The 12272-nt window shown below is 36.1% G+C and overlaps 1 protein-coding gene across 1 annotated transcript in view; it reads right to left on the bottom strand.

Moving 5' to 3' along the window:
* DPYD (dihydropyrimidine dehydrogenase) overlaps positions 1-12272 on the bottom strand; it is a 334066-nt gene that overhangs the window by 301246 nt on the left and 20548 nt on the right. The window contains exon 2 of the mRNA XM_050307196.1: positions 12112-12222. Within this exon, the coding sequence (XP_050163153.1) occupies positions 12112-12222 (111 nt within the window). The remainder of the gene's footprint in view (positions 1-12111; positions 12223-12272) is intronic.

Genomic DNA, 12272 nt, shown 5'->3' on the forward strand with positions numbered 1-12272 from the left:
TTTCTGAAGGGCACCAAAAATCAGTATTATTGCTTGGAAATTTTTTATATAGATAAATCAGTCTCAAAGCAATTTGCTGTCTGCATAGCAGAAGAACAGTAGTAAGTGAAAAGAAAGCATATTAGAGCACATACCTTAAAAGATATTTACAGTCTCAGTCTACATCTATCAGCTACAGCTTATTACTTAGTAAAGACAAGCTGCAAATGATGAACATAGATGAACAAAGCACAGAAACTAATATTCAGGTACACAATTAATTGATTTCATTCCCATAGCAATCTTTGTAGAAATTAAAGGCTGAAGTAAGGTACGTAAAGTTGGAGAACAGAGCCCTTAGATCATAACAGACCACCATAAAAAAACCACAGACATTGCACAGTCAAGCACTAACTCCTCAAAAACACCTAAAAAAGGTTTGCTGTTTCAACACTTGATTTGGCTCCTTCACACATATGGATCTAAACCAGTTTTAATTGATGATCAGAGGCTACTTTACCCCAATGTGCTTCATGGCTTAGAACACAGAACAGAGAGGGCTCCTCTATTCATTAGCTTTTCAACATTTGTGCTTAGTGTGTAGCCTTATTTACTAGTCACTATTCAAAACCTTACTTGAAAGCAGAACTATTTTTCCCAATGAACATTTCAATGACACTCATCACTATGTATCTGAAGTGATTTAAAAGCAATTTACTCTACATATTATGAGTATTCCCTTTTAACAGGTAGCAATTGGCATAAAGAGTCAAATACCCGAGCATGCCAAGTCAGACCCCCACAGTCCAAAAAGCTAAAGCATATAGGAGACTCAAAGTGACAACTTAGATGATCAGAATTAATCTCTTGTTTTCACATTCAGTTTGCATTCAGATTTCTCATTCATTTGATGGATCCATCATCCTCTGATCAGCTGGTATTTCTAAATCATCTTCTTGCTTAATTCCAACCATTAGGCTCCTAGACATTCTCATCTTCAGCCCTTGGCTGTATAGCCTCCTAATTGCACTATTAAATTTATTCTTATCTTTTTTATTCTAAACTTCAGTGTCACATGATTCTTTATGATGTTCCACTTCCTTTTGTATTGACAGTGCCTGTCGACTTTCTTGTAACACACTCCTAATATTTACGTCAAGCTCATTAATGAAAATATTAAATGCTATGAATCTGAAGACTGATCCTTCAACAAGCTGTGCTAAAAGCCCAGCAGCTCTTTTTTAACCACTACTCTCTCATTTCCTCTCTAGCCAGTCCCTTATCCATGTTACTATTCTAATATAGGCAGATGACACTTCATTATTAATTGGCAACAATAAAAACCCAAAACCCTTGTCAATGTGCCATGATTTATCCCTAACAATAAAGCCCAATATGTCTTATTCTATCTTAGATTTACCTTAATGCATTTAATAAATCTCTGCTTCCACATCTGTTGTCTAAGTTTTGCACACTGCTGATAAGAGACTGACAGAGTGATAGTTGCCTATCAACTCTCCATCTTTAGACATACAGAAACTGCATCAGCTATTCTTTAATCAAGTACCATAACACACAGCTTGCTCTACCCCAAAGCCTGTAATTTCACATGTCAGTTTTTCTCTGATACTTTTAAGGACATTGCTCTGTCCCTTTGACTTCAAAGATGAAACACTCCAGGTTTTCTTTATGGCCTGCCTGGGATAATTTCCATTTCTGCACTTGTCTGCCCATTAGCCCCCTCTCGTATTATTCCCATTTTACTGAAACTAGGACAACAATTTACAAAGACTTCAGATAATACCTAGGATGTTTCCTTGTCCTTTTATTTCTTTTAGTTTAGATAGCTTAAGAATCTTCTATTTGTTTTATATAGCTGAATAACCTTTTACTATTTGTTTTAATTTCTTTTACCCAGAGTGACTCAACCTGACTTTTGAAAGTTCTCATTTTTTCCTCTATTTCTTGCTTTGCCAATCAATCTCATTTTTTCAACTCCTTATGGGTAATCCACGGTCTTAATATTCTTTTTGTTTTCCAGTTCAGCCTGAAACTCTTCTTTACAAATTGGGATGCAAATTCCAAATAACTTTTGCACATTTCAATTACAAGAATCTGCTCAAAATTAGTGTCTTTGACCTGTTTAGTTCAGGCTTGAGCATGGAAAAAAGAGGTTTGAAAATTTATCTTTTTTAATCAGATGGGTGCAGCTCATATATCACTGAGTCATCAAGGAACTAACTGAAGCAATGCACACACCACTACCGACTGCACCCAAAGACTCTGAAGGTTTGTGGTTCCGAGAGGTCAGAAGAGACAGACAATGCTTCCCTTTATGGAAAAAATAAAAAAAAAAAAAAGGAGAGAAAATATCAATCCACAGCCCTTGACAGAGAAAATGGAGTATATCTATTATAAATTATGTGATATAAAAAGCACCAACACGGGCATGTAAAAACAATGTTAAATCAATCTTATTTTCTATCTTTAAGAGGATGGGCGAACTCATGAATAACTGTCATGGTACATGTGACAAATCTAGAATAAATTTTTCTTCTAAGTATTCCACAGCACATTTTCATTAGCCAATTAAAAATGCAGACTAGATAAGACAAGCATCCAGAGAGTGCACAACTAATTTAAAAACAACCCCTAGTTTGTTTTCTATCACCAAAAAATTACCTGAATCAAGATGCTTCATGACTCACTCAAGACCCCAGTGATCTGGATCACTGGAAAAGAAGAATGCACTAATGGTTTCAACTGTTTGGTGGAATAAGGGAAACAGGAAAGGAGGAGATATCAAACATTGTAAAAGGCAAGGAAAGAATTTTAAAACCAAGCCAAACTGAAGGGTCAGGACTTAGGCCATAAACTGTATACAAGATAATCCAATACTCTCAGAGGGAATAGCACATGTCCAATAGTTCAGTGGTAAGGTAAAGAAATTATTTCATTCTAACTGGTGCAAACTAGGCCTCACCTGAAAGACTGTGAAGTTTTTCATCATCATAATTAGAGAAAGATGGAGAAAATTAAAATCTAAAGAAAAGCAAAAAAAAAAAACCAAAACAACAACAACAAAAACCCCCCACAGTTTCAGAAAAGATAACCAGCAAAGAAGAGCTGAAGAAAAATAGAGAACTGGAAGGATATCTAACAGTAACCTTCTAATGGTTTGGGTTGGAAGGGACCTTAAAGATCATCTAGTCCCAAAAAAACCCCAACCTGGCCTTGAACACATCCAGGGATGGGGTATCCAGAGATAGATAGATTGATATAGAGATTATATTAAAGATTTTATAACAGACTTTATACAAAAAAAGAGAATAATAATCATCAATTGTTCTTCAAGTAGTAAGAGGAGATGATAATTTGATTTTCAGCAAATAAAATACGGCATATTTAAGGAAAAACTTTTTGTTGCATTAACACTAACAATAATAAGAAGGTTCCAACATCATGTCTCATTAGAAGTGTATTATAAAAAATACCTGTCAAGAAATGCCTAGATGGATTTCACGCTGTCCAGATCTAGAAATTTTCTCAGTATGCCTCCTAAACCTATATTTTTATGATTGATTTCTATTTACAACCATACCCAAATTTAAACCTGCTGTGTGGAAACTCTACAGGATATTCTTAGCACACAAGAAACAACTTTATTACCCTTCCCTTAAGTGATTTTGATCCATAAAGTTTCGGTTTTACACTTGCTATCTTTTTACCATCTGTACACTTTACCTGCCTTTTCTGAACAGTGCATATCCTTTAAAGCAACTGTACAGGTAGTCATTTGCATGCTTCTTAATTTGTTTACTTGATTTAGCAACATTAATAACATTCCTCTCACATGGTACATCAAAAAGAAAACTTCAACTTGGGTTTTTTTAGGAAAAAACAAAGACATGAATTACAACTTGATAACTTTCAAATTGAATGCACGTGGTCGGATCTTTAGCTCTACAGAAAATATCTTCCACTTCAGCTAGCAATCAAGCAAGACTAGGTTTAATCCTGTTTTCAGTATAAGAATAGAAATTTCTGCTGAGTGAAGATTGTTCCAGATAATTGTTGATGAATCAGGAGTGACTGAGGATGGAAGTGACTGCAGAAAACACACACATGTAACTTTCTGAAGACAGTTGGAACTGTTGGAACAGGGAAACAGCCAGAAAGACTTGAGGGAATACGCCTCAACAAGGCCAGAAAGACTTGAGGGAATACGCCTCAACAACGCATACTGAAGAATCCCCAAAAGATTATTTCACTTAAAGATCACCAGTTCCCAGTGAGATACTCTGTCTATTTTCAACACTATATTCAAACAGTGTATCAGTTTATAAAACAAAGACATCATTATGAAGGTCTAAAATCATTCCCGAGATTCATCACCAAAAATTTCAGAGTTCCTGAAGGCAGGATACTACCATAAGGAAAGAATACTGAATATTGTAAGCAAAGGAGCAGCACTTGAGGACTGCCTATTGTGATGAAAATGCAACAGAAGCTGGTCAAGATAAGGTTTATAAAACTCCTGGACAGTTCTGTTGCACCAATCTACTTTTCCCATCCCCAGCCTGTTACACCTCCTTAGCTTCAAAGCAGGAGGACATCAGTGTTTTTTAAAATATAATACTAGCACGATTGTTTAAAAGACTGAGCTTTTTCTGCCAGACCTCTTCACTTTATACTTAAATCAAACCTTTTTTTTAATATGCATACATGACTGCATTTTTAATATGCATAAAAGAATTGATGGACTGGTACTCAGAAATGTTTTGTCCAAATATACGGCAAAGTTGCAGACAGAATACAAGCAGGGTCTTGCAATGAACACTTCAGTGCAACTTCATACAGGACAGTGCTACAAGCTTGCTCAAAATACAGAATTCAGTAAGCTATACTAGTTTCTTCACAGTAAAATTGGTTTCGTAGCTCCTCTTACTTCAACTGAGTAGATGTCTTCCAGGACTCCGACACTATAAATAGAGCTGAAGTGAGTAATTACTAAACAGGTTAAAAATGGCACAGGTTTCTCTAAGAAATTTCTCAACCATGACCACTTTTAATTTCATATTTTTATATGAATAAACAGAATGGAGAGAGGCCTTCACTATACAAGAAGAAAATCTAGGAGAGGAAAGAGCAGTATAGGTTTCATTATAAGCAATGGCTTACAAAAGCGAAAACAAACAAACAAACAAAAAGTGGGAGTAGAGGGGTTGAAAAAAGAGAAGGTAGTTTTCTTGTTATTTATTGCAATACATCAGCTGAATAAGGTACCTTTATCTCCATCCAATAATCAAAGCAAAGAGAAATCCACATCTAAAAGAATATAATGCCAAGCAAAAGTTGAGAGTTAACAGAAGATGGTTTCTGGTCCTATCTCTGCTTTCTGATTTGCTCAGCTGTAACGAAGGGGAATGAGTTGATCAGACTTACCTAGAATTCAGCACTTGCAGCAGACAAGCATTTTTCATTTTGTCGTATTTATGTGCAAAACTAAACAATTTTCAACTCTGAGACACTTCAGTTTTGAAATGGTTAAGATCAGAAATACTCCTGCAACTAAAAATCATTGGTGAGTGCTGCCATATAAAAGGGGAATCATCCAACATCAAATTTGAAGAACACTGAACCTGAAGAACTCTGAATGGAGGAAGTTAAGAGGTCCGAGGTGGTTTTGCACAGCACTCTGGGGTTAAGAAGGAACCTTTTGCACAGTACTAAGAAAGCATTTGGCACAACTTGCCACCAACTAATATTTACAATTTGATACACAGATAATGTGCATAGAAGCACTAATTTGTAGCAGTTAGGCAAGTTAGGAGCTCTTGAGATATTCTAATGATAATACCTTAAGACATTGAAATCAAATATAAAACAGAAAATTCAAGGACTATAATATACATTTCTTAGAGCAAGTATAAGTGATATCATATATAAACATGGAAACTACTTTATTGCAGTAAAATGGTTATAAATGCCAGCATATGCTATCGATACAAGAAAATGCAGAGTAATTAGTTAATCTAAAAAATGCATGAGTAGGAATTTGACTGCTAAATGATTAAACTGGTACATTTTAAAATGTGTATTAATATTTAATTATTGACACTATGAGAAAAGAGAAAATCTCTTGATGTTACTTCTCAGCTCTTTCTGATACTCAGTAACACATGTATTATTCATATGAATAGTTTGTGCATATACAGTCAATCACTAGTTAAATAAAAGAACCATTCTCAAATTCCCTAATCACCTCAATAGATTCTAATGCAATATTTTCCACATTTGGGAATCAGAGCGTTTTATTTAAGAAATCAGTCTGGCCATGATGAATACCGTGCAGCCCGAGCAGACATCAGTTCAAAGAATCAGATGTCAAAGTGCTCCCTCTAATGTCCCTTAATCATCACACCAATTAGTGGCTGAATAGTGATGTGATTAAAAAGACTGCTGCTATCCTATACCTATTCAGACTAGTAGAATTCTACATATGTTCTACCAATTAATGTTTGAATAGAGCAGCGATTAGAGAGACATCTGCCATTGTATATCCATTCAGAAAAGAGCTAAACTTGCATATTCATATGCAATGAAGACAAAAATAAATATTTGCAAAGGTAAACTATACGTTTAGATTATAAATATAATTGAGTTGATTTCCTTTAATGAGTGTTCTCTGTTTTAGAATATTTGAGATTATTTTTTATTTATAAATATAGAATCTTTCATCAATACATGTCTAGAAATGGACAAATTATTCACTGAAAAAGCATTTGTTCATTAAGGTTCCTGATTTCAGGCCTTGGGTGAATGGGGTTTCATATCTACTTGTTTCCAATTTGCACTATTTCTGCTTCAACCCATCAGTTATTTGTGAAATGTTAACTTGATTATTCTGTAAGCATGATACATGATTAGGCACAAAAATCACGTGGCATTTTTCCACCTCACTGGAAGGCAATACTTTGAGTAACAAACTGATTATAGCTGAGAAAGGATCATCTTGTTTACAGGTTTTTCTGTGCAAGCTTGGACATTTGTAGATCAAGAGGTATTTACAAACCTTTTTTCAAATAATTCCTTTTTTCCAGATGCTTATATATAGCAGTGACAGCCATAGAAATACTATCAAAGTGAAAAGCAGTTCGAAGTTTTAGCAAGTACTTATCACTACTGTTTCAAGGGAGTACCCTTGTCCCCTGAATTTAAAGAGCAACATGAGCTGTTACATCTTGCAATAAATTGCAGATCTCATTCTCCATCATTAGCACAAAGCAATCTGGTAGCTGCACCTTAAGGCTGCACAGAAAAAAACAAGGTGAAGAATTTGGTTCTTTTTAATGGCTGGAAAGAACTATAGTTAAAGAATCTTGTCCAAAGTAATGCCCCTGCAGGAAAAAAAAAAAAAAAAAAAAGGGGCAAAAAAAAAAGCTGAGCCTTAAAATTACTTTGTTCATGGAAGAGGAGAAGCTCTTATTGCACAATGCTGATCAGGCTTAGCACATGTAAGGACAAAGAACAATGCTACTGCTGCCAGAAAATCAATACTGTTACAGGCTAAGACAATTAGCTACAAACCAATTTAAACCCCATTTCCTTTTCACCCTCCTTGTCTTGTTGAAATATTTCCAATACTTCCATATGGAGCAAATATTACTATTATTTCTAAACGCAGAAACTGAAGTCTGAATACATAGGGTGATCAACTTTTCACCTATCCCTAGTAAATAACTCAGAGGTTTCATTACCAAAAAAGAATACTGGACTAAAACATCCCACTGAATCCTCCAGGGACAAGTGAATTTATAAAATTTAAGGAAGTGAATTTCATTTAAATGACAAACATGCACATGTACAAGGTAAAAGCAGAACTTGTTCCATAATGATTAGAAACCCTCTTCGTAAAACAAGGAAATCAGTGTGGGGGGTGCAATGCAAATGTACACAATGTGTGCCCATCTAGTTTGTGATCTCTATGTCAGCAAGCATAAAATACGCACAGAAATGGAATTAAAGAGAGTTGGAAACCATAAATAAAAAAATTAATCAGAAGTCTTAGCAATCCTGCACTATACAGGAAAGCCCTGAAATCAAAGCAAATCCTCAGTTTCCACAGTTCATTCCTTAGCTTTTTTTTTATCTGATGACCTAATAAGTCCAGCAATTTAATTTCCTGGGAAGCATCATCTCCTCGGACAGTAAGATTGATGCAGAAATAGACAACAGGTTAGCAAAGGCATATAGAGCTTTTGGTAAACTCCATAAAAGAGTTTGGTGAAACAAACACCTGGAGAGAAGTACTAAGATCAGTGTGTACAGAGCCGTTGTACTGTCTACTCTTATATGGATCTGAATCATGGGTCATTTACCGGCACCACTTGCGTCTCTTAGAACGCTTCCATCAGCGCTGCCTCCATACAATCCTAAACATCCACTGGACTGACTGTGTGACCAACACGTCTGTCCTTGAACAGGCAGCAGTCACGAGCATTGAGGCCATGCTGCTGAGAACACAGCTGCGCTGGGCAGGGCACGTCTCCAGGATGCAGGACTACCGCCTCCCTAAGATCGTGCTCTATGGGGAACTTGCCACTGGCTGCCGCAAGAGAGGAGCCCTGAAGAGGAGATACAAGGACTGCCTGAAACAATCCCTCAGCCTTGGCCATATTGATCACCACCATTGGTCTACCCTGGCCTCCAATTGGGAGGCCTGGAGACACACCATCTATAACGCTGCTGCTGCTTTTGAGAACACACGCAGGATCACTCTCGAGGAGAAAAGACAACGCAGAAAGAATCGCGTCTTGTCGATATCACCTGGTGAGTCTTTCTGCTGTGCCTTCTGCAACCGGACTTGTCTATCTCGCATTGGCCTTTTTAGCCATCAGCGCGCTTGTAGCAAGCACAGGTAGAGCCCTTCTCAAATCTTTGTTCATGAAGCCTAGCCATGATGACCTAATGTAATCCAAATTTTGCAATCTTCTTCAAGATTTACTATTAGTACAGCCATTTCAAAACTCTTCTAATTTCTTCTGAACAGGAGCCTTTGTTCCCCCAGATAGACTAGAGGCATCTGTTTATAACACTTTTCAACGTGACTCAGAAAAAACAAGAGGTCTAACACTGTTACTGAGGGTTACACTGCAATAAAGAGTTTTCCTACTCTGATATATATCTCTGAGTTAAAAATTCTGAAGGAAAGCTGACTAATCTTGCACCTACATCTATAACTTATTTTTACAGTAAAACTTGGTTGCTAACATAGTAAATAAACAATAGAACTCATTGAACACATAATTGAACCTTTCTTTAGGAGAATATATTTCCAATGCTGAGGAAAGACTGACATTCAGTTTCTACTTCAGAACTCATTAAATGGGCAATCCAAAGTGTCTCAGAGCAGGCTAGGAGTTAAAATTTCACTTGTGTAATTATTCTGAGGAAATATGTAAGTCTGCCATCTGGAAGTGTATTAGACATTACAAAGTCACTGTGTGCATGCCTCAGCAGATGCAGCTTTTGTTCAGAGTTTTGAGGGCTGTTAATTTAATTAGTCTTGTATTTTCATACATCCACCTTCCTGCAAAGGCAGCATCAGTACAGCTTTAAAACAATCCAAAGCTAAAAGCTAAATTCATATTTTAAGGAAATGGAAGCAAGTTCATAAGGACTTCAAATAGAGCTTGATCTGTTCATTAGCAGGACTAAACACCACTGTCAGTGGTTTTTTAGACCAAAACAGAAAACTGCTCAACACATCCTTCCTACATTAGCTTTCTTAATTTAAGGAGGTTAGGAAAGGATTCTACCATTTGTTGGTTTTTGGTTGGTTTGTGTTTTGTTTTCTTTATTAAAACCCCTGAACAACAATGATCTGGAGAATACAAAAAATCTCTGATTTTTTCCTAATGTTTTTTATGTAATGGGAGACCTGACAAATATTTGATTCTTTCAGGTTTTTTTCTGCCAGAATATATCTGAGTGAAGAAATGTCTGTCTGTTCTAAAAACTAGGATCATTACTGGTCTAAAAATAAGGACTACCTCTTTACAGTTTCTTCTATAACTCTACATTTATAAGAACTATCTGTGATGAAGGTAGTTATATCTGTCCATGTACACATTTGTTTCTTTCTAATCCTGTAAGCTGCAACACATGAGCAGATCTCTGTCAGTGCAGGGTCCTAATAACCGCACAGATCTCCATGTAGTATTGCTGAACTATAAAATCAAGTTGTTTATTAGACTGTTAACCTAAGCCTAAGCCAAAAAAAATCATCCTGAAACATTTTACAAAGATCAGAATTTTTTTCAAGTGAAAATCTGGACAAGGCATATAAGCCAGCAATGACACCAAATCAGTGGTGTTTGCATAGCCCAAAAAGCTCAGGCCTTGGGGATCCAAGAACATTGGAGACACTATGAGGTACACACATACAGCTAACAGCAGGACAACAGGAAGAGAGACAAATTCTAGAAAACTATGCACTTTCACAATCAACAGCAAAACCTTCAAATATCAAACAGTTTTTAATTAAACTGAATACAAAAATCAAACAAGGCTGACATGGAGAAAAACTCAGAGATTACTAAGAGTGATTTAAAAGCCTAGATGATTTGGAAAATGTGCATTAACACACCCATTAGTTAAGTGTGTACGTTGTAGTTTAACTAACTAGGATAATTTACACTGGAACAGCTAATGAGGTTACTATACAGATACCCAGCTGCCCTGCTGCATGGATACCTGAGCTTCCTGACAAACAGTTTCTGAAGAGAGAGGAGTTTGCAGCACAGTATTGATTTCAGGTCACCTGAAAACATGACAATGTAAACTGCAGCTGGCCAAGAGCCGCTTGCTAAGCAGCTCAACTATCTGTGCAGCAGGTAGACAGCTGTGGGAAATACCTGCATCAGACATCCCAAACTAATTGTTCCTGCTCATACAGAGAAGCTTTTCCTGTACATTAGTTTCAAGTTATTATAATATTATCTAAGCAAATAAATACAAGAAAATAGGAATATTAACTATAGTAAGGAAGAGATTCTTATAACCAGTGCTACGAAACAGGAAACTATACTAAGAGTATTGCTGAAATGTTAAGGATAGCCGGGTTTGCTCCTCCCAGTAAATATTTGTTAGTCATACTAGATTTCATGATTTTAAGAAACTGAGGAACTTTGTGGCATTTCTGGTTTGGTTCGTGTTTTGTTGCGTATTGGGTGGGATACTTTTAATTACAAACAAGTATCAATTTCCTACCTGAATTTTCCTGCTTAACGGGAAAAGGTGTTTTGACCATACTATGAAATGATAACCAGTATCATTATACCCATAAGGGAAATAGTCTGTAGATGTAGTACTCTACTTCTAAAAATTCCTGCATTTAGAGGATTATCTAACACAATCTGTAGGAAGACGCTACAGACCTTCTAATCAGATGAGAGATCAAAGAGACAAAATTTTACAAATATCACACTGAGACTAGGAATTCAAATACCTAGAGAGAAAATTATGATATCTAATGGTAGAAATACTTTATAATGGAAAAATATTTATTCTAAAATCAACTATTTCCTGAAAAATACAATGTACAAAATTTAAAATCCAGAGCCATGTTTTAATCTAAGCTTTATGTATTTATTTATATATAAAACAGATACACATGACAGGTTCCCCTATTTCTGTAGCAAAATAAAATCACCTTTAAAAGGCTCAGAAAGGATACTGAAATGTTGCTCTGTCCAGTGTTACTCTTGGAAAACAGAAAGAAAAGGAGGAAGAAGCAGAAGATGCAGCTGATGCTGACTACTCAGGAAAGCTCAGGGACTCTGCGTGACTCAGGAGCTGATACTTGAGATGGATCAGACTCCATTAAAAAAGGTAAAAAAGTTGCATCAAAGACTTACTAAATCACCAAAAAGTAAAAAAGTGTGACATGCAATAAGGTCTAGAGAATAGATAGCTCATCACAAAGAAACTTTATCTACAGAAGCAAACTAGAAACCAAATTTGGCTACTGAATAACGCAAGAAACTCCAGTTTCTCTCTCACACAGCTGTGATTTCAGCCTCAGTGACTTATTGCATGTTCCAGATGCAATAATGAACATGCTCTTACCGAACAGCTTTTGTCAGAATTCCTTTTCCATTGCTTCTTGACTTGCTTCTTTGCTGCAGTTGAATGAAGAGTTGCATGTGTCTGTTTTCGGGGATTTAAGGTCAGAATGTTCTGTAGAAAGAGAACAGAAAACATTAAAATATAGATAAAATTTCCATAGA

This window comes from Myiozetetes cayanensis, unplaced genomic scaffold (genome assembly GCF_022539395.1).
Source record: "Myiozetetes cayanensis isolate MyiCay16 unplaced genomic scaffold, myiCay2020 scf12, whole genome shotgun sequence".
In the NCBI taxonomy this organism is placed as follows: domain Eukaryota; kingdom Metazoa; phylum Chordata; class Aves; order Passeriformes; family Tyrannidae; genus Myiozetetes; species Myiozetetes cayanensis.